At 46.2% G+C, this 22,881-nt stretch overlaps 1 protein-coding gene across 2 annotated transcripts in view; it reads left to right on the top strand.

Annotated features, from left to right (window-relative positions):
• The first annotated feature begins 1,518 nt into the window (after nucleotides 1–1,518).
• Ppp1r13b (protein phosphatase 1 regulatory subunit 13B) overlaps nucleotides 1,519–22,881 on the top strand; it is a 77,892-nt gene continuing 56,529 nt past the window's right edge. For both annotated transcript variants that reach the window (XM_048362649.1, XM_048362648.1), the window contains exon 1: nucleotides 1,519–1,720. In XM_048362649.1, coding sequence (XP_048218606.1) covers nucleotides 1,712–1,720 — 9 coding nt within the window. In that variant the 5' untranslated portion in view covers nucleotides 1,519–1,711. The remainder of the gene's footprint in view (nucleotides 1,721–22,881) is intronic.

Raw genomic sequence — 22,881 nt, 5'->3', positions numbered from 1 at the left:
CAGGAGGCCTAGCAAAGCAGTTTTCTGGGGCCCCACAGGGGGTCAGAAGCAGAGCCCAGGCTCTGAAAATCTACCTCGAATCATTCATTTCTTAATCTCTCCCACATCTCCAAACGCTGCTCCCAGAAGCGCGGTATCCGTAGCCATTTACGTGCTGGCCAGTGTGGATAAGTGGAAAGCTCCCAGAGCCCTCTGAAGGGAACCCCGCTGGACAAGGATGACGAACCCACAGAGCACGGGGCAGGCACCCCAAGCCACCGGGCGAGGGAGCAAACTTCTCAGGCCGCATCTGAGCACCCCAAGTCAGGCTGCTCTCCTTAGGCTCGAGCCTCCTGCGGTAAAGGCCGGCCGAGGGGACCCAGCCAGGCGGCTGGCCTAAGATCGCACTAGGGCGGGGCGGAGGTGGTGCTGAACCGAGTCCGTCCAACTGGAAAGTCCACGCTCTCAACCACTAACCCCCGTGGCCTCCGAAGCGCGGGTGCGGCTTCCCAAGAAGGGGGCTGTGGTGACTACCTCCCAGGCCTCCGCCCTCTCCGGGACCCCACCTGGGAGCGGCCTCCAGCCTCTCACACAGCCAGACGGGCTGCGGGCTGCCCCGTCGACGGCTGCGGGCCTCCCCGGGCGCGTCCCCCCCGCCCCCCCGCAGCGCTCGCTCCGGCATGGAGGACCAGCGCTTCCCCAGCGGGGCCCACTAGCCTCGCCGGGTCGCCGGCGCCATGCGGGGCGCGCAGACAGGGTGCCTGCCCGCTCGGCCGCCTTTCCTCCGGGTCTGCTCCGGCCTGAGGCTCTCGGGCCCCCCGGCGGGAGGGCGAGGCGACGCGGACGGCGGCACGCCGAGGAGCGACCTGGAGCCCGGGAACGGGCGCTGGGCCCCGCCCGGGGCCGTCGGGGCCGGCCCTCGGAGGGGGCAGGCGCAGGTAGGCGCCGGCCTCGCGGGCGGGGGTCGCCGGCTGCGGCTCGGGTGCCCAGGTGCCCGGGGCCAAGGGCGTTGAGCCGGCTTCGGGGATCCCCTCGGGCCCGGCCGAGTCGGGTCGCCGGGGCGCGCCTGGGGCGCCCCGCCCGGGCCGGCCGCCTCCCGGGGCGCCCGGCAGGCCCGCATGGGCCGCCCGCGCGCCGGCTCGCGGCGGCGTCCAGGTGGGCGCTCCCATCTCGGGCTCGCGTCCGCCTCCCGCCCGAGGCGGCCGAGGCCTCCCGCCGTCCCTCCGCGCCGGGCCGCAGGGACCCGGCCGGCCCCGTCCCGGGTCTCCGCGCGGAGGCCGGAGCGGCGGCGGGGCGGGGCCGGCGTCGCAGCGCGCCCCGCCCCCGCCGCCGGGAGCGCGGACGCGCGCGCTGGCGCGCTCGCACCTGGCCGCTCCGGGGCAACCCCGCCCCCGCCCCGCCCCCGCCGCGGACCAGCCAATCAGGGGCGGCGCCAGCCCGCGGGGGCGACGCGCGGGGCGGGGCCTGCGCAGCCCGGGGGGCTAGCCCGGCGGGCGGCGGGAGGCGGCCGGCTTCGGCGGAGGCGGCGGCGGCGGCCGGTCCGGGACGGCGACGCGGCACGCCGGCGGCACGACCCGACGAGCGAGAGTTCCGCAGCCCGCCGCAGCCGCCGCCTCGCCGGGGCCGGGCCGGAGGGCGCAGCGGCCGGCGAGCGGCCTGCGAGTCGGCCCGGGCGGCGGGCACCGAGCCAGCGTCCTGTCAGGCGGCCGAGGGCGCCGCGGACCGCGCCAAGATGATGCCGGTGGGTGCGGGCGGCGGCGGCGCGTCCGCGGCGGGCCGCGCCTCCTTCCCCGCGGCTCCCCGGCCCCGCGGGCCCGAGCGAGGCCGGGCGGCCGGGCGAGGAAGGAAATGGCCTGGCGGGCGCGCCGGGGCCGTGAGGCCCGGCGGGCAGGTGGGGGCGGTGCCGGGCTGTCAGCGCCGGCCAGGGCGGGGACCGGAGCTGCGTGCCGGACGCGGGGGTCCGGGCGAGCGGGGGGCCGGGCCGGCGTGGGGGGGTGGGGGCGGCCTCCCGCAGGCCCTCCCGCCGAGCCTCCGCGGGGCTGCCCCGGAGGTGGACTGCGCCGGCCCCTGGGTGGGGGCGCCCGCGGCCCCGCGGCGATCTTTCGGGGCGTCCTCGCGGCCGGCGGCGCGGGCACCCCCGTGTGGCGTTCCCACGCCGGGAGCCCCGAGTCTCCTCCCGGGTTTCGGAATTGGTCTGTGCCGAGGCTTCACTTGGTGCACGGATTCTGAGAGCCATCTTAGGAACCCCCCCCCCCCCCCGACACACACACTGTGCATTGGGCTCCTAAGGGTGTGCTGCCTGAAGGTTGCTTCCTGAAGGTTGACTGGGGTCGTTAGCGCTGCCGCCGCTTTGTCCTGCCCTCGGTGATGCTTTGGGTTGGAAAGGTAGATACTGGCTATCGGGGTTCTCCCCCTCTCCCCCCCCCACACCTTGTCTTTTACCTGTGATCCAAATAGCAGAATATACTCCCTTCTTATTTTTTGAATTTGCCTTTTGCGAGGGAGACATCATGGCTTAAGAAAAAAAATGTAGGGCTGTTGAATGGATTCATTTTTCTGTGTGCCTATTCGAGTAAAATTCTCATTTACAGTAAAGAAACAACCAACAGTCTTTTTTTTTTTTTGCCTACAGCTACTACATTGAAAGATCACATTTCAGAGGGAAAGTACTGTATCTTTGCCATTACTGCTTGAATAATGTTGTTCTGCTACGCTGCACCCAAGGACGTTTAGATTTTGTGCCCCTCCCCCCCCACACCATTTTTCAAGCAATCTTCTGTGTCTGGATAATCTCCTCACCCTGTTTCGACCTGATTCCAACCCCTGACATTTCTGACTTTTAAGGTTTGACCTAGTTGATCCTCAGATCTTTTGTTGGCATTTGTCTTTTAGAGATTCTGAACGTGTTTTCGAATGAAAGATTATCCTATAATGAAGGAGATCTGAAGTCAAATAATGGTTCTACTACTTTTTAGCTAATGTGACCTTGAGCAAATCAAGATCCCTGAGCCAGAATTACCTCAAAAAAGTAGGGCTAAAAACAGTCAGATAACCTAGGGCTGGCCTGGAACAAATAGGATGATGTGTCCCAAATTGTCAAACAGAATGCCATCCATGCAAGTATTTATTACTGTTAATGAGGCTTTGAATTTTCAGTTCCTAATTTTAACCTCAACAAGATAAGGTATTTGGAAACTGTTCCCTCCTTAATTCTCACTGGCTGGATCTTGGAAAAGGCACGTGGTACTCTGGGATTTTGAAAGCAGTTTTAGTTAGATCCTGTGGTAGAGATCTGTGTGTTTGTGCTGTAGTAATATTGAGGAATAGCTACCAAAATTTTGCCAGGTTTTATCATTATATGGCATTTATTTAGAATTACTCAGCTAAGAAACTTGGCATACATCTTCCATGTGGCAATTCAGACATTTTTACTTCTAGTCCACATGATTAGAATCTCTAGTCCACTGTAAATAGGTTTCCATTTCAAATTTATTTTGCTAGCAATTTGGGAAATTTGGTCAAATTACTCAATATAATCAATGTGGGTTTTTTAAAAAAACAGCTCTATTATCAAGTACTTAAAAGTTTTTGTTTTTAAATGCAGCTAGGAAACAGGTAGTATATTTCTTAATAATGCCCCTTTTGTGGCTCTTACTTTGTTTTTCCTTTTCGATTCCTCAAAATATTATTGATTGAGTTCTTCCTCTGTTAGCACAGTTGGAGGTGTTGTAAATTTAATATAAATTTTAAGAACATGCTTGATAATTTTTTTTTTTTTTTGGCCAGTCCCGGGGCTTGGACTCAGGGCCTGAGCACTGTCCCTGGCTTCTTTTTGCTCAAGGCTAGCACTCTGCCACTTGAGCCACAGCGCCACTTCTGGCCGTTTTCTGTATATGTGGTGCTGGGGAATTGAACCCAGGGCCTCATGTATAGGAGGCAAGCACTCTTGCCACTAGGCCATATCCCCAGCCCATGCTTGATAATTTTTTACTTGATACTGTCTTAAACTGTATCCAAAGTGCATAGGATTTTTCTGGCTTTATTGTAGTAATCATAATTATTTATCATAATGGTGAATCATCAGAGGAATCATCATAGTTTTGTTTGTATAAATATAAAGTAGTACTAGCTGATAGAAAAGTAACATAAGCTGCAAGTGTAATTTAAAATTATATAGCTACATTAAAAAGTACAATGTTCATCTTAATTTCTTCATTAATGCACTGTATCCAAATTATAACTTCAACATTGATACAGAAAAATCACTGTTTTTTTTTTTCTTGCTGGTTTGGGATTTGAACTCAGAGCCTTGAGATTGCTCGGTGTGCTTGCTTACCTATTGAGTGCTCTAGCACTTGAGCCATGCCTCCAGTTTGGCATTTTGCTGATTAGTTGGAGATAGACTATCTTGGACTTATTTTCCTGGGCTAGCTTCAAACTGTGATCCTCAGGTATCAGTCTTCTGAATAGGATAACAGATATGAGCTATTGGCACCTGGCTTTCAGTAGCATACTTTCTTAAAGAGTGGACATTTGGAAGTTGGTAAAACTTTGTGGAGAGTTGAAACATAACTGGGGAGTGGAGCTAAGGATAGATTTTTTTTCCTTTCCAAAAGGATACTGACTTGAGTCCAGGAAGTCCCGTAGATCTGAAGTGTTTTATTCATAAGGAAGGAGTGGGGCTGGGCATATAGCCGAGTGGCAAGAGTACTTGCCTTGTATATATGAAGCTCTGGGTTCAATTCCCCAGTACCACATATATAGAAAACGGCCAAAAGTGGCGCTGTGGCTCAAGTGGCAGAGTGCTAGCCTTGAGCAAAAGGAAGGGACAGTGCTCAGGCCCTGAGTTGACTGGCAAAAATAAAATAAAAGAAGGAAGGAGCTCTGGTGGTGGTATTCAGTACTGTTTACAGTGGGACACCTTAACTTCCACCGGATAGCATATAGTAAAACTCACTAGTAACCCCCGTTTCTGTCCAGGGAGTCTTTCAGCATATTCTCTGGAGGGTATGGGTTATGTTAATTTGTGGTCAGTACTTAAATTTCATTTAACAGTTATTTCAGGTGTCTGAGTGAATGATTTTTTTTCTCAACTGTATACAAACTTTTTTGTTCTTATTTATTGTCAAAGTGATGTACAGAGAGGTTACAGTTTCATACATTAGGCCTTGGGTACATTTCTTGTACTGTTACCTCCTCCCTCATTCCCCCTCCCCCTTTCCCTCTTTCCCCATGAGTTGTTCAGTTGGTTTACACCAAATGGTTTTGCATATACAAACATTTTGAGGTCGAGTATTTTCCCTTTTTAAGCAATCAGCTCTCAAAGAGTTGACAGTGAGTAGAAAGTGAGAAACTTGGACTGTAGCTCTCACCTATAGTAACTGTGAACTAAATCTATCTGGGCCTCAGTTTCTCGTCTCTAAAACGGATTTGGAATTGGTTCTGGTGATTTCCAAACATTTGTGGTTAGTGTGGTGGCTGATTTGCGGCAGATCCTTTGAGGAAGGTTCATACTGGCCACATCAAAGGTTGAGACAATGTGACTGGTTTTGGCAGCCTTTTGGTAAACTTCTTCCCAAGAATCTTTGGGTGATAGAACAGTTAGTAGAGCTCAGGAAATGATTGATACTATTACTAATTAATAATTCAGTCATTTGACAAAGCTTGACTTTTTTACACTTAATTAGGCAAATAGAACACTAAAGACTGAACAATTTTTTAATTCTTGGGTTTTTTATTTTTGTTTTTGTTTTTGTTTTTGTTTTTTGCCAGTCCTGGGCCTTGGACTCAGGGCCTGAGCACTGTCCCTGGCTTCTCTTTGCTCAAGGCTAGCACTCTGCCACTTGAGCCACAGCGCCACTTCTGGCTGTTTTCTGTATATGTGGTGCTGAGGAATCAAACCCAGGGCTTCATGTATATGAGTCAAGCACTCTTGCTACTAGGCCATATTCCCAGCCTTCTTGGGTTTTTTTTTTTTTTTTTTTTTTTTTTTTTTTGGCCAGTCCTGGGCCTTGGACTCAGGGCCTGAGCACTGTCCCTGGCTTCTTCCCGCTCAAGGCTAGCACTCTGCCACTTGAGCCACAGCGCCGCTCCTGGCCGTTTTCTGTATATGTGGTGCTGGGGAATCGAACCTAGGGCCTCGTGTATCCGAGGCAGGCACTCTTGCCACTAGGCTATATCCCCAGCCCCTTTCTTGGGTTTTTTTAAAAATTGCATTTATAATGTCATTTAAGTAATCCATTTCTAGCCTTCAATTACTCAAAGGTGTTGTTTTGTTTGTTGTGCTGGTCCTGGAGCTTGAACTCAGTGCCTGGGTGCTGTCCCTGAGCTTTTTTACATATGACTAGCTCTCTTATCACTTGAGCCACAGATTTACTTCTAGCTTTGGGGGTATTTAATTGAGATAAGGGTCTCACCAACTTTCTTGCCTGTCTTGGCTTCCAGCCTTGGTCCTTATATCTCAGACTCCTGAGTAGCTAGGACTACAGGCGTGAGTCACCAGTGCCCAGCTACTCAAATATTTTTACAGTGAAAAACAAGTCCTCAGCGAACCAAAGATGTGAGTATAAAAGCTTTTGTTACAGTTTTACTGAACTTCAAAATAGTCTAAATAGATTAACTTCTTTTAGGCTACAGTCCAACCCCAAAAGCTTTATAGTTACTTAACTTCCTACAATTCAATTTGGTAACAGTGAGTACTCAGCACATATATTTGTCCCTGTGTGCAAAGGCAGTGTGTTACAGGCTTTATGGTAGTCACTGTGTGAAGAACTGAAGCATACTAGGTAAGGAAACTTGGCTCTGATCACAGCTAGAAAACAAAGGGTCCGATTCAGTTACCTTTGCTCCTAGTCTTTATAGGGGCACTTAGGAGTTTGCTGTAGTCGAAGCATGTTCTGAGTAAATTGAATGTGACAAAAAGCTTTTCCATTTATGCTTGTGTCCAGTGAAAATCTCCTTGGTAAGAAGAAGTGACAGGTTGTTTTTTTTTTGTCTTGCATTTATATTAAGTGTATCTCCCTTCCTTATTCACGTTGCATTTACATGGATCCATCTCCCTTTTTTAGCTTCTTACTTTGAACTATGGATGCCAACATACATGCTTAGCAATTAGGATCTTTTTTGTATGACAGAAGCTTAAAATATCACTAGGTTATTGTGTTGAAGTTATGTAATGGTTGTCAGCATGAATCTTTGTGTGTGTTTGCCCAGATGGGGAATAGTTTCTCAGCAAAAGTGTGGCAGGCTTGGGTGTCTTGAAGTGCTGTTGCCATAGTTATTTCACAAACTGTGCTTCTGGAGCCTGCCTAAGGACTGGTGATAATCAGGTTCTCTTGTGACACTTTCTTGGCTTGATTGCTTTGCTTTATTTCACGGCAAAGAAGCTGTATGAATGTTGTTCATACTAATTGGTAAGCAAAAGCTGCTGTTACTAGATTTTGTAAAATAAAAAATCCACATGATGACATAATGAAGAACAATAAAAGTCCTGGAAAAATGAGGTAGTTTTCAGAAAAATTAATAAATAGCATTTGAAATGTTAGTGTACCGTTCAGTGCAGGAATTTGTTAATGGCATTGTTGGTATGTTTACAGAAAACAACACTGAAGATTTGGCAGAATTATGGTTTATACCGTATGTCACAATTTTCATCATCATGATTTTAACAGATACAACCACCCTGTGGCAGGAGTATGCCCACCATGCTAGCCACACAGGTACACCTATATAACTAAATAGAATTAGGGACTGAGGAGGTAAGGTCAGAAAGGTAGTGGGGGATGGGAGAGGATGCTCTGTGTTTGATCTTTTTTTTTTTTGCCAGTCCTGGGGCTTGGACTCAGGGCCTGAGCACTGTCCCTGGCTTCTTTTGCTCAAGGCTATCACTCTGCCACTTGAGCGCCACTTCTGGCCATTTTCTGTATGTGTGGTGCTGGGGAATTGAACCCAGGGCTTCATGTATATGAGGCAAGCACTCTTACCACTAGGCCACATCCCCAGCTCCTATGCTTGATCTTAATTAAATAGCCTCAAAGGCTATGATGTAGCTGAAGAGGGTGGTAATGAGGGAGAATTGAGTTATAAGAAATGAAACCCTGGTTAATTTACTGATCTCTGTGTAGCTTCAAGTAGCAGGCAGTGCCTTGGTTGCCATTGATACAGGTAAGAGTGGACCGCTGTGTCACCATTTATTATTAGCTCTCTTACCTTGGATAAAGTTATGTCATCGACTCCTCGGTTGTTAGAGCTGCGGATGGCAGTAACCTTTGAAGACTGATAGGTTTACTTGGCCTTTTCCTGTGAATGGTGCTGGTGCTAGGCATATAGTAAATGCTCAGTAAATGCTGTTTGTAAAAGGGTTTTGTTTTGTGGAGGAAAGCTTTTTACCATCTTTGCTTTGGCCAAACCCACTATTAGAGACACTCTGCTTGGTGTTTCTTTTATCTTCTTTTTTTTGGAAGAAGAATATATAATTCATATACCACTGGAAAACTTTATCATGTGTTCTGTGGTTTTTAGTGTACGTATAAGATTGTACAACCATTACCACCATCTAATTCCAGAATATGTTATCTGATGTATTTTTTTGCAGTATAGGTTAAGTGTCCCTTGTCTAAATTCCTTTTGATCAGAAGTTGTTTTAGATTTCAGGGGGTTTTGTGGTGGAGGGGATATTTGCATGTGTGTGTTTGTGTGCGCGTGCGCATACATGTACACACATACACAGTTATTTGGGGGATGGATCTCACATTTAAATGTAGAATTCACTTGTGTTTCATATACCTATGGGTGTTTTTGTTTTTGCTTTTTGGTAGTACAGGAGTCCAGGCCTGGTGCTTGTTAGACAGATGCTTAGCAGTTAGCCACACCCCCAGCCCTTTTATTGCATTGGTTACTTTTAAGGTAGAATCCCTCAGTTCCCTACTTGTGCTTCCCCATGTCACTGGGGATGTAGGCAAGTGCCACTGTGTCCAGCCATTGGTTGAGATGGAGTCTCATAAGCTTTTATAAGGCCCAGCTGTATTTCATAGATCTCTTTCTTTTGTGTTTATTGCCAGGCCTGGGCACTGTCCCTGAGCTGCTTTTGTTCAAGAATAGCACTCTACCATTTGAACCAAAGCACCACTTCTGGATTTTCCTATGTGGCACTGAGAAATCAAACCCAGGGCTTCATGTATGCTAGGCAAGCATTCTGCCACTAAACCACATTCCCAGCCCCCATAGATATCTTTCTCTCTCTCCCCCCCTCTCTCCCTCCCCCCTCTCTCTCTCCTTCCCTCCCTCCCTCCCTCCCCCCTCCTCTCTCTCTCTCTCTCTCTCTCTTTCTCTCTCTCTCTCTTCTTTTTTTTTTTTTTTGGCCAGTCCTGGGGCTTGGACTCAGGGCCTGAGCACTGTCCCTGGCTTCCTTTTGCTCAAGGCTAGCACTCTGCCACTTGAGCCACAGCACCTCTTCTGGCCGTTTTCTAGATATGTGGTGCTGGAGAATCGAACCCAGGGCTTCATGTATACGAGGCAAGCTCTCTTGCCACTAGGCCATATTCCCAGCCCTCTCTCTCTCTTCTTTTTTTTTTTTTTTTTTTTTTTTTTTTTTTTTTTTTTTTGGCCAGTCCTGGGCCTTGGACTCCGGGCCTGAGCACTGTCCCTGGCTTCTTCCCGCTCAAGGCTAGCACTCTGCCACTTGAGCCACAGCGCCGCTTCTGGCCGTTTTCTGTATATGTGGTGCTGGGGAATCGAACCTAGGGCCTCGTGTATCCGAGGCAGGCACTCTTGCCACTAGGCTATATCCCCAGCCCTCTCTCTCTCTTCTTGATCAAGGCTAGCACTCTGCCACTTGAGCCACAGCGCCACTTCTGGCCATTTTCTGTATATGTGGTGCTGGGGATTCAAATCCAGGGCCTCATGTATACGAGGCAAGCACTCTTGCCACAAGGCCATATCCCCAGCCCTCTCTCTCTCTCTCTCATGTATTTTTTTCTTCTTTTTCAGAACTGGGGATTGAACCCAAGACCTTGCATTTGCTAGGCTAGCACTTTGCCACTGAGCTACTTCCCAACACAGATCTCGTGTGTGTGTGTGTGTGTTCTGGGGTTTGAACTCAGGACTTGGGTACTGTCCCTAAGCTCCTTTTGCTCAAGGCTAGTGCTCTGCCATGAGGAGCCATGGCTCCACTTCTGGGTGTTTTTTGTTGTTGTTTTTCTATGATTAATTGGAGATAAGAGTCTCAACAGACTTCCCTGCCCAGCAGGCTTCAAACTTCGATCCTCAGATCTCAGCCTCTTGGATAGCTGGGATTACTGGTGTGAGCTGCCATTGCCCGGCTCAAGTACCTATTACACACAAATTCTGAAGGCAGTATTACTGGGTATTTTTAGTGCCTTTGAATTTTTTTTTTTTTTGGCCAGTCCTGGGGCTTGGACTCAGGGCCTGAGCACTGTCCCTGGCTTCTTTGTGCTCAAGGCTAGCACTCTGCCACTTGAGCCACAGCGCCACTTCTGGCCATTTTCTGTATATGTGGTGCTGGGGAATTGAACCCAGGGCCTCATGTATACGTAGTGCCTCTGAATTTTGACTGAAATGTCACATGAATCAGGTATAGAGGTTTTTTAAATTTTTTTATTATCAGTCTGAATTACAGAGAGGTTACAGTTTGATACATTAGGCATTGGATACATCTCTTGTTGAGGTATAGAGTTTTTCACTTGTGGCTTTATGTTTGTACCAAGAAAGTTTTAGATTTGTGGAGCACTTTAGACTTCATATTTTATATTGGGGATGCACAGTGTGTAAGATATTAATTTCTGTTGTCTTGTTCTATATAAAACTTTTTTTTTTTTTTACCAGTTCTGGGCTTGAACTCAGGGCCTGGGCACTGTCCCTGAGCTGCTTTGCTCAAAGCTGGCACTCTGCCTCTTGAACCACAGCGCCACTTCCAGCTTTTTCTGTGTATGTGGTGCTGAGGAATGGAACCTAGGTCTTCATGCATGCTAGGCAAACATTCTACCACTAAGCCACATTCCTAGCCCCCTATACATTTCTTGAAATCTGTACTACCACGGTCTTAACTCAACAACTGTCGTATATTTGGTACCCAGTAAGTATTTGCTGAATGAAGAAGTAACATGCAAAGTGGTGTTGGATCCCATTGTGCAGGCTTGTGTTGAGGGGGACTCATGCACAAGCAGGCAGGTGTGCTGGCACACAGCTGGATCTGATCCTGTGAGTAATCAAACTGTTGATGCTTGCAGACACTAGAGTGACACAGTCAAATTTGTATGGTAGAAAGATAATTTTAGAGCTGTAGAGCATAGAGGTTCTTTGGAGAAAGAGATTAAAAGAGCATGGAGAGAAGTTAGGACATCAGTTGGTTCAAGTTTTCCTTGAAGAACTATAGAGAGGAAGTCCCAGTTGGCAGGTCAGTTAGAGTATGCATTCAGTGCTCCTGTGAGTGTGTGTGTGTGTGTGTGTGTGTGCATGTGTGTATGCATACACAGATATGTCCGTGAGGAGAGGAAAAGGAAGGAAGTACAGTGGCTGGAGCTGAGGATAACAGATTTATTGCTTCAGTGGCTGGGCTTATCTTTCCTTTAAGACAGAAAATAACTGAGAAGGAATGGTTTTAAAGGGCCATGAGGAAAAAACTTGAGTTTTATTTTGGCTGTTTGAGTTTGAGATGCCAGCTGTATTTAGAAAGATGTCCCTCTTAAATCTGAAAGTTAAGTAAGTCACATTAACAAGACTTTTGCTTTACAGTTAGTAGTTTTTCGTGCTGTTCTCATACGTTGGGTTGCTGCCTGGGCATCTGTCTACCGTGCCCTTTACATCGCCTTGTATTGTCAGGCTTGCTCCAGGCTTCCCTGGACAGTGGCTGTACTGGGCCTTCCCCGGGTGCCACAAGCACGAGGTCGAGTTTCTGTGTACTTTTCTTTTTTTGGTGCTGGTACTGAAGCTTGAACTCATGGCCTAAGCACTGTCCCTTAGCTTTCTTGCTCAAGACTGGTGTTCTGCACTTGAGCCACAGCTCCACTTCCAGCATTGTGGTAGTTAATTGGCGATGAAAGCTTTATGGACTTTCCTACCTGGGCTAGCTTTGAACCTTGTTCCTCAGAGCTCAGCTTTCTGAGTAGTTAGGATTACAGGTATGAACGATTGGTGCTGGTCTCATTGAGTGCTTTTGTTGGGGGGAGGGTCCTGAGACTTGAACTCAGAGCCTGGAACTCAGGGCCTAGATGCCATCCCTTAGCGTTTTTGCTCAAGACTTGTTCTATTGCTTGAGCCACACAGCTTCACTTACAGCTTTTTGGTGGTTAATTGGCAGTAAGAGTCACTGACTTTCCTGCCCTTGGCTGGCTTTGAACCGTGATCCTCAGATCTCAGCCTCCTGAGTACATATACAAAGGTAGTTTATGTCTGTACGGACAGTTTCTAGGGTCTTTTCTTGGAAGGAACTTGAACTCCTAATCTCAGACTCTTTCTTGGCTCACTTGACTTTTTGCTCAAGGTTGTTGCTCTACCAATTGAGCCACGCCTCTACTTTAGACTTTTTAATTGAAGATAAGAGTCTCTGGTATTTACTAGGGCAGTACCCTGGCACAGTACCAGCACTTGAAAAAAAAAAAAAAGCCACTGCCCAGGTTAGGCTCCGACCATCAGTTCTCAGATCTCAACCTCCTGAGTGCTCAGAAGTATAAGAGTTACCTGTCACCCGGCTGTGTTCTGTTTTGATCTACTTGAGACAGAGTCCCATAGCCCACGCTGACCTGGAACTTGCCATCCTCTTGCCTCCACCTGCTGAGTGCCAGTATCAGATGCTTGCCCCACAATCCTGCCTACATACTCTCTACATTCCTGAAATAATATGAATAAACAAGAGTTAGCATCATAAATGACCAAAGAGTAGACAGAGGTTTTTGTAGTAGAATAAAAAAGTAGAAGTGAGTTGGTTAAGATGTGAAGAAAGATGAAGTAAAGTTTGGTAACTTTAGGATCATAGGGTAAAATAACACAAAGAACAAAGAACACTTTATGTTGGGAAATACAATTTTTTTTTCCTGAGTTTTTGAGGCAGGATTTTGCTGTGTAGCCCAGGCTAGCTTGGAACTTGACATACAACCCAGGGTGGTCTTGAACTGGATATCCTCTTGATCCTGAGTGGAAATACAAATGTGAAACTGCATAGTGCATTAGTTATTAGCACAGCCTTGAGAGCCAAGGAAGTCTTCTTCCAGCTCTAGTTTTGCCACTAGCTACTCTTTGAGAACTTGTATGGATTGTGTAATTTTTTGTGTCTTTCTCTTTAAAATCAATTAATGACAGTGTATTTCATAATGCTGTTGGGAGGTTTGACAAGTGCTTTGAGCTTTGAGTGTTAATATACCTAACAAGCACTCAATAAATGTTTGTGTAACCATAAGCCTTCATGGCAGGATAGGATTCACTCAGAAAAAGGTCTTTCTTGTACTTAACACAGGGTATGTTCTTTCTGTTGAGGGAAGCTAGAATGTAACTAGTAAATACCTAGATAGTACCTCCAACACCACCTGTAGGAAATACCCCTCCCCTTATTGTGCTCAAGTCTTTTTTTTTTTTTTGGCCAGTCCTAGTCCGTGAACTCAGGGCCTGAGCACTGTCCCTGGCTTCTTTTTTGCTCAAGGCTAGCACTCTGCCACTTGAGCCACAGTGCCCCTTCTGGTCATTTTCTGTATATGTGGTGCTGAGGAATCGAACCCAGGGCCTCATGTATACGAGACAAGCACTCTTGCCACTAGGCCATATTCCCAGCCCCTCGAGTCTTTCTTTTCTCTTCTTTCTTCCTTTCCTTTCTTTTTTCTTTTTTTTTGGTACTAGTAGTTGAGCTTGAATTCAGGGCTAGCACTCTTATCACCTGAGCCTCAGCTCTGGCTTTTTGGTGTTTAAGTGGAATTAAGAATCCCATGGATTTTTCTACCTGGACTGGCTTTGAACCATGATCCACAGATCTCAGCTTCTGAGTAGCTAGGATTACAGGTGTGAATCACCAGCACTGGGCTGTACTTTTCTTTACAGTGCTGTGCCTGCCTAGCATTTATTTGGACACTATAGAAGCAAAACTTTGTTATTCCTTTGTCGTATTCCTGTGCTAAGGACATTGCAGGCCCTGGTAGACACTCAGGAAGTACTTGTTTACCAAATGAGCTCAACAGGTATTTAGGGTGCATTAATTATATGCCAAATCTCTCCCTACTCTCCAATGAGCTCATGGTGTGAGATGTAAACAAGAAAATATAATTTGAAAGTTAAAGTGGCAGAGTACCTGGTACAGCAGAATATGTGGTGAGAAGATTCTTCATGACTTTGGGATGTCAGGGGAAGTTTCAGAGGAGGTGACATTGATTGGTCCGTAGAAGGATAAAGAGGTTGGGGCAAGAGGATCACAAGTTCAAGGCCAACTTGGACTATAGTGAGACTGTCTCAAATCACAGTAGAACAGAAAGGATGAGGGGGGAGTGAGCAGGTAGGGCTAGTAGGTAGAAGGGGTGATGTGGCCTCACTCAGAAGTCTGAATTGGCATGGTGTCATTGAGAGATGAGGCCAGAGAGGCAGGAAGGAAAGGATGAGGCTAGGAAACTAGGTGGAGGTAGGACCTGAGTGTCATCTATATGCTGCATTAGAGTTTGAATTTGGTTTGGTCCTGAGGATACTATAAAAACTGGTTTAAATTTTTTTTTACTGTGGTAAAAGTATGCATGATAAATGGACTATACATTTAACTGTCCAGTTCAGTGGCATCTATCCAGTACATTCATTCACATTATTCTGCAGTTTCCACCACCATCCATCTTGTCTTCTTAAACAGAAACTACCGTTACAAACTACTGTTGAAGCTACATTCAACTTGTCGGGGAGCTTCGTTGTAAAGTGTCACACAGCTCCCATTGACCTAGCTACCTGAGACCTGGGGGCTGTGAGTGAGGGTCCCGGTGATACAGAGCTGTAAGCAGACAGACAGCTGGAGGCTGCTGTCTCAGGCTGGAAGTCGTACAGATTCAGTCTTGCCCAGAGACTGCGGTCTGGGGAGGAGAGGAGTCAGCCTGACCCTGTCAGCACCCCAGCATCACAATCATAGATCACACAGAGGGTGTAGTTAAAACTTTTTTCTGATGCCTGAGTCATCAGAGGGAGTAAATACCAGTGATGTATACAGCTGCTAGGTACATTTTAGAGAACTATGTGCAGTACAAACATAATTGGAGTCACAAATGCAATTAAAAATTTGCTAGGAGCCAAGTGCCAGTGGCTCCTACATGGAATCCTAGCTATTCAGAAGGCTGAGATCTGAGGATCATGGCTAAAGCCTGGGCGGGAAAGTCCATGAGACTCTTATCTCTAGTTAACCACCAAAAAGCCAGAAGTAGAGCTGTGGCTCGAGAGATAGAGCCAAACCTTGAGCAAAATAAGTTCAGGGACAGTGCCTAGCCCTGAATTCAAGCCCCAGGAGAGGCACAAAAACATCCCCCCCCCCCACGAGTTACAGTTGGGTTTGGTAATTAGAGTGATTAAAGTCTTTTTTTGGTGGTACTGGGGTTTGAACTCAGAGCCTTACACTTGGGAGGCAGACATTCTCCCACTTAAGCCACACCCCCTTGTCTGGAGTCAGTGTGTTATTTTAGAAAGAATTTACAAGAAGACTTGGTATGTGATAAGCACTATACACGTGCTAAACTCAAAATGTTTATCTCTGAAATGTTAAGTAGTTTTGATTGTGTACTTGTCAGATGTTCTTGCTTTGGAGACTGCATAATTCTGGATAGGTACTTTATAGTGAAGCATACCTGTAATCCCAGCAAGTCAGGTTCAAGGCCAGCCTGGGAACAGTAGTGAGATTTTATATTAAAAGACAAAACAAACAGAAAAAAAAGATGAGGGAAATAGTTCAAGCAAGGTCTTAGGTTCAGTCTTCACTATAGCAAAGCAAAAGAAAAAAATAGGTGTTTATAAAAATGTTATTTGTGTGTGTGTGTGAGGATGCTTCCAAATTGATGTCTTTGGGTAACTAATTTTCATGTTTGCTACAACGTGTGAGTCTGCCTGCCAAACACAGAAGTAGCATAATTAATGATTAGAGGATTTAGGATTATAATTAAAAATAGGAAAATTTTGAAGGGATGAGTTTAATCAACATTTAGTTGCTGGTACTCCTATAATTAAGCTACTCATTCTCTCTGAAATACTTTATTAGTTCTTCTGTGTCTGGGGAGATTCTCTAGTTCTAATTTTTTTTGCAACTGTTATATTCTTTTTTCTTTTTTGTAGTCCTGGATCTTGAACTCAGGGCCTGAGCACTGTCCCTGGCTTCATTTTTGCTCAAGGCTAGCACTCTGCCACTTGAGCCACAGCGCCACTTCTGGCCTTTTCTATTTATGTGGTGCTAAGGAATCGAACCCAGGGCCTCATGTATACGAAGCGAGCACTCTTGCCACTAGACCATATTCCCAGCCCGCAACTACTATATTCTTTTACATAGAATTATTTTGAATTTCATCTCCTTTTTTTGTAAACAAAAAAGTAGCAAAAAATAAAAACCATTATGTAAAAACATGATTGTTTAGCAGCTGGAAGGCAGTGGAGAAGAGCTTTTGCCTGCATCTGATGGGGCAGAGTGAAGCAGGCTGGATTTGTAATTGTGTAAAGGTGTGCCTGCCTTGCTGCTCAGTGTCTGTTAGACTGCCGTATCTAATGGGGCCATGGAGTCAGGCCGTTTGCCACCTGGCCTTTCTGTCCAGTCTATTCTCCGTTAGAGCAGTCTGCCAACCCCCATTCCCACTCAGCCTACTTGTTGCTTCCTTGGTGAAGTCTGCAACCAGCAGCTCTCCTGTGGAATCTCACAGCTGTTCCTCCCTGAGGAGGGTGGGGGTTGCTGGGAGTCTGATGCATAAACGAGTGGTCCTGTAAGTGCATCCAGTTTATGCTGTGTACAGAGTAGCATTGGTGTGACACTGTGGATAGTGACTTTTCCTGACTATAAAATAACTTTGACTGGCTATTTGTCTCTAGAATTAAGCCCTCAAACATTCCTGCGAACAAAGAATACCTTGTAGTTCAGTTGATTTCTTGTCTGTCTCTGTCTCTCTCTCTCTTTCTCTCCGGATCCCTCTTCCACATGAGTTTCACTGGGTAGCCTCTGCTGGCCTCCAACTTGAACTCTGACCCCTCTTGCCTCTGCCCCCTGAGTGCTGGGATTACAGGTGTGGACCACAATACCTGTCTTCCCCGTCCTTTTATCCTTTTCAAGAGTTGTTAGTAAATGGATACTTAACGCTTATATAAGGTAACTGGGAATGGAGGTGGGAAATGGGTTTGGATTTAGGGGCAGTGCTCTACTGTTTGAGCAATGTCCCCAGCCTGGATTTTTTTTCATTTCTTTATTGTTAAAGCGAGGGGTTACAGTTTCATACGTAAGGCAGTGAGTACATTTCTTATGTTACCTCCTCACTCATCCCCCCCCCACCTCCCTCTCCCCATTTCCACCCCTGCAGTTTTGTTTTTTTTTTTTTGGCCAGTCCTGGGCCTTGGACTCAGGGCCTGAGCACTGTCCCTGGCTTCTTCCCGCTCAAGGCTAGCACTCTGCCACTTGAGCCACAGCGCCGCTTCTGGCCGTTTTCTGTATATGTGGTGCTGGGGAATCGAACCTAGGGCCTCGTGTATCTTGCCACTAGGCTATATCCCCAGCCCTCCACTCCTGCAGTTTTTTAAAATATGATTTTATTGTTATTTTAAGGTGTTGTACGGAGGGGTTACTGTTTCATAAGTCAGGTAATGTGTACATTTCTTTCTTTTTTTTTTTTTTTTTTTTGGCCAGTCCTGGGGCTTGGACTCAGGGCCTGAGCACTGTCCCTGGCTTCTTTTTGCTCAAGGCTAGCGCTCTACCACTTAAGCCACAGCGCCCCTGGCTTTTTCTATATACATGGTGCTGAGGAATTGAACCCAAGGCTTCATGTATATGAAGCAAACACTCTACCACTAGGCCATATTTCCAGCCCATGAGTACATTTCTTTTTTTTTTTTTTTTTTGGCCAGTCCTGGGCCTTGGACTCAGGGCCTGAGCACTGTCCCTGGCTTCTTCCCGCTCAAGGCTAGCACTCTGCCACTTGAGCCACAGCGCCGCTTCTGGCCGTTTTCTGTATATGTGGTGCTGGGGAATCGAACCTAGGGCCTCGTGTATCCGAGGCAGGCACTCTTGCCACTAGGCTATATCCCCAGCCCAGTACATTTCTTTTTGGACAATGTCACTGCCTCCTTAACTTCTCCCAGCTACTCCCTCCTTATCCCTGCCCACAAGTCACATAGTTCATTTTCTACATATTATTTACTGAGTACTGTGCCTGCATTTGTTCATATTTTCCTCCCTCCATTTCTGTGTCTCCCTCTTGCTCCCCAAAAGACAGAAAAAAGAACAAAAAACAAACAAACAAAAAATACCACCACAAACAACCACAAAAAACTGTTTCCATTTCCTGGAATTCGTTTCAGTAAGTAATATTTTAAATCTTGTACCTTTGTGTTCCTCCCCTAAGAGTATCTTCCTTCAGTCTCACTGTGTGTGAGTGTGAGTCCTATATCACACACACCCTGTTGTATTTTAGTTCTCTCTTCTGCATATGAGAGAAACATGGGCCATTTGTCTCTCTGAGCTTGGCTTATTCATTTAAGATCATTTGTTCTAGGTCCATCCATTCATTTCCCTACAAATGATGTAATCTTATTCTTTCTAATGAATGAATAAAATTCCATTGTGTATAAGTACCACATTTTCTTGATACACTCATCTGTTGTAGTGCATCTGCACTGTTTCCATAACTTGGCTATTGAGAATAATACAGCAGTGAACATGGATGTGCAAGTTTCTTTATGGTATCCTGACTTGTAATCTTCTGAGTAGATGCTCAAGAGTGGTATCAAACTTCAGTTTAAAAAATAACAACAGTGGTAGTTGTTCATGCTTCTGATATAGTTGAAAGTAGTTGAATTTGGACTCAGGATGTGAGGTAAGTGGTAGAAAGACCTCTCAAGACCATGAGTTCAAATCCCAGTCCTATTGGGGAAAAAAAAAAAAAAACAAGGAGGAAAGGCAATATTTTTGTAGCGTAGAAAAGGCATGAAAGGACATATACTAGCTACAAAGTGTGGAGCACAAAAAAACTTCTTTAAAATTCCCTCTATGTGGCTGGGGATATAGCCTAGTGGCAAGAGTGCCTGCCTCGGATACACGAGGCCCTAGGTTCGATTCCCCAGCACCACATATACAGAAAACGGCCAGAAGCGGCGCTGTGGCTCAAGTGGCAGAGTGCTAGCCTTGAGCGGGAAGAAGCCAGGGACAGTGCTCAGGCCCTGAGTCCAAGGCCCAGGACTGGCAAAAAAAAAATAAAAAATAAAAAAAATAAAAAATAAAAAAAAATTCCCTCTATGTTTGATACTTTAAAAATTACATATCTTGGGGCTGGGAATATGGCCTAGTGGTAAAGTGTGCTCGTCTCGGATACATGAAGCCCTGGGTTCGATTCCTCAGCACCACATATGTAGAAAAAGCCGGAAGTGGTACTGTGGCTCAAGTGGCAGAGTGCTAGCCTTGAGCAAAAAGAAGCCAGGGACAGTGCTCAGGCCCTGAGTTCAAGCCCCAGGACTGGCAAAAAAAAAAAAATTACATGTCTTGTCACACTTACTTTTCTTCGACAATCTCCTTTCCGAGATTTCTGGCAAGACTGGAAGACATTTCTCATGGAGAGTGCTCAGCAGTAGGTCTGGCACACAGGAGAAGCTAGCAGATTGGGATTGGTTCAGTAGGTACTGCTGGAGGTGTCAATGGAGGAAGAGGACTAATAGTTCTTGATGACTGAAATTGGGTGCTGGGGTTTTGATAGCCAGTTGATTTCCCAGGTGTAGAACCTTTTGGGGTCCTTCATATGAAAAAATCAGCGCTTGGCTGGACATGGAAAGTCTCAGTAGATGTCTGCCCTTCTCTCACTCTTCACCCTACCTGAGGTTTCTTTTTGAGAATGACATCCGTAACCCCATCTTACCTTGGAGGGAGGAAAGAGAGTGACCTGCCAAATTGTGCCGGCCCTGAAAGATACCTGGAGTTGCTCCTGGGCATCATGCTATATAGGAGCAGACTTTTGCACTTATCTCTGAGTTTAGATTTTGGTCCAGAGTGAAGTGTCAAAACTATCTCTCCATAAAACAGGTTGATGTTGCCTTCCTCACTACTTGTTCCTGTTGCATCAGGGAATCTAGGAGAGGATTTTGTGAGCAGGAATTGGTGAGGCTTCTAAGGTTTATCATTCCTTTTCTGGTGCAGTAGATAGTTAATCTCAATATTCATGAAAAGAAATGGAGCTTTCGTGTTTGCTTTTAGACTTGGTTTTGTGGCACTCATCTCTTGGAAAGTTTTTGTTATGGATGAAGCAAAGTAGTTTTTCATGGGCATAATTTATATTAGGTGACCATATATCCAGACATGCAAAGGAAGTTCAACCCAAAATGTGTTGTCCTGAAAATCTGTCCTGGTAGTTCTTTTAAGAAAAAAAAACACCATTTTTTTTCTTTCACATTGTGTTCCTTAATCCTCCCTCTTCCTTCTTTCTTTCTGTTTTCCAGTTTTGGCATTTGAACTCAGTACCTTGTACTTGCTCAGCTTGATTGATTCGATGGCACTCACCATTTGAGCCATGTTCCCAGCCCAGGGCTGGTTTTGAACCACAATTCTTCATCCTCCTGAATAGCTAGAATTGCAAGCATGAGCCATTAGCTCCTGGCTTGTGTTTGGTTCTTAATCATATGATAATCTCAGTTATATCCCAGCCAAGTGCTTTGGATTATTTATTTATTTATTTTGTGCCAATCCTAAGCCTTAAGCTCAGGGCCTGGGTCCTATCAAGGACTTGTGGATTTATAGGCATGAGCCTCTGGTGCTTGGCTAGATTTATTTATTTATTTTATGTTTTTGGTGCCACTCCTGGAGCTTGAACTCAGGGCCTGAGTGCTTTGCTCAAAGCTAGTAGTCTGGGGCTGGGGATATAGCCTAGTGGCAAGAGTGCCTGCCTCGGATACACGAGGCCCTAGGTTCGATTCCCCAGCACCACATATACAGAAAAACGGCCAGAAGCGGCGCGGTGGCTCAAGTGGCAGAGTGCTAGCCTTGAGCGGGAAGAAGCCAGGGACAGTGCTCAGGCCCTGAGTCCAAGGCCCAGGACTGGCAAAAAAAAAAAAAAAAAAAGCTAGTAGTCTGCTACTTGAGCCACAGCTCTACTTTTCACTTTATGGTAGTTAATTGGAGGTAAGAGTCTCATAGACTTGGGCTTCAAACCATGATCCTCAGATCTCAGCTTCCTGAGTAGCTAGATTTATAGATATGAGGCACCAGTGCCCAGCTTGGATTTACTTATTTATTTATTTTTTTGTCAGTCCTGGGCCTTGGACTCAGGGCCTGAGCACTGTCCCTGGCTCAAGGCTAGCTCTCTGCCACTTGAGCCACAGCGCCACTTCTGGCCATTTTCTACATATGTGATGCTGGGGAATCGAACCCAGGGCTTCTTGTGTACAAGGCGAGCACTCTTGGCACTAGGCCAGATTCCTAGCCCTGGATTTACCGATTTTTATGAGGCAAGCACTTTTGCCACTAGGCCATATTCCCAGCCCCGATTTACTGATTTTTAATAAAGTGTTATTACTTAAATTGTATTTCCTAGGATCTCATTGGTATTTATGAGTCTTCTTATATTTTAAAAGCATATTTTATCTTTATTATGATTTAGCTACCTTTTATTTATCTAGACTTTATGGTATACTCCTAAGACTATTTTGTTTCATGATTCTCTTTTGTGGCAAATTCATTTCATTTCTATAGTTGTTGAAGTGTGCAGGAGTGGAGGGCCGGGAAATGACAACAGTACCCACAAAAAGGGAGGAAGGAAATTAGATTTGAGAGGATAGTGTATGTCAGGCTTTATGCCTGATATTTCACAGACCTTGGCATTTAGTTAATATAACAGTATAATATAAGTTAATATAACAGTATCAAATAAATGCTGAGAGGGAGGTTGTATGCTGGGCTGAGAATCAAGAGATGTAGATTTCAGTCTTGATTTTCTTACTAGTAAGGTATATTAATGTGTAGGCTTCTGTTCCCTCATTTATAAAGAGGGGAAAGAGTGTTGGTTAGGTTAGGCTTCGGTCTGGAGTTAAGATTTTATGGCTGATCTTTTTTGATTGTTTAAATTTGAAATTCTGAGAGATCACTTACTTGATCATGAACTGAAATTACCAAAAAATATTTTTCTTCTTTCCCCCCAAAACTCGAGTGACTGTGGAAAAAAATTAAGACACTTGTGAGGTATAGCCTCAGATTTGCTTCTCTTTTAATAAGATTGGACAAAAGTCTTATTTTTATGCTAAAATATGGATCCTGTGAGAACATCCTGAGTGCCCGGCCTATCCTAACATGTAAACTATTTTTGAGACCAGAGAGGAAACTTCTTTTCAGTGTGTAAAAAAGACAAAAGGGAAGGTGGTCTGCCATCCTTAGCCCCATTTTCTCTCCGGTGCCTGGAGATAGTGAACGCTTTCAGCCTGTGAGAGCTGATTTCCCTGTTGCTGAGCAGGGTGGGGAGCTGGGGCCTTGACCCGGTGGGGTGGTGGGAAGGGAAGGGCGTTCCCATAATCGCACACTCCTGCTTCTCAGGCCTGCTTGGGAGTTGCTGGGGCTGAAGCCAGGATTTTACTGCCCTCTTCTCCCCACCCCTCTTCTTGTTGTTAAGCTCTGTACTCTACTGTTAGCCTGCACACAGTTCCACAGGGCCTCTGGTGCAGTTTGTTTTCAGAAGTGCAGCCTTTTGAGCTAGTGACATTCATGTTTACCATTGAACTCTT

The sequence above is a fragment of the Perognathus longimembris genome, chromosome 14 (genome assembly GCF_023159225.1).
Source record: "Perognathus longimembris pacificus isolate PPM17 chromosome 14, ASM2315922v1, whole genome shotgun sequence".
Lineage (NCBI taxonomy): Eukaryota > Metazoa > Chordata > Mammalia > Rodentia > Heteromyidae > Perognathus > Perognathus longimembris.
This window is presented reverse-complemented; position numbering and strand designations above follow the sequence as displayed.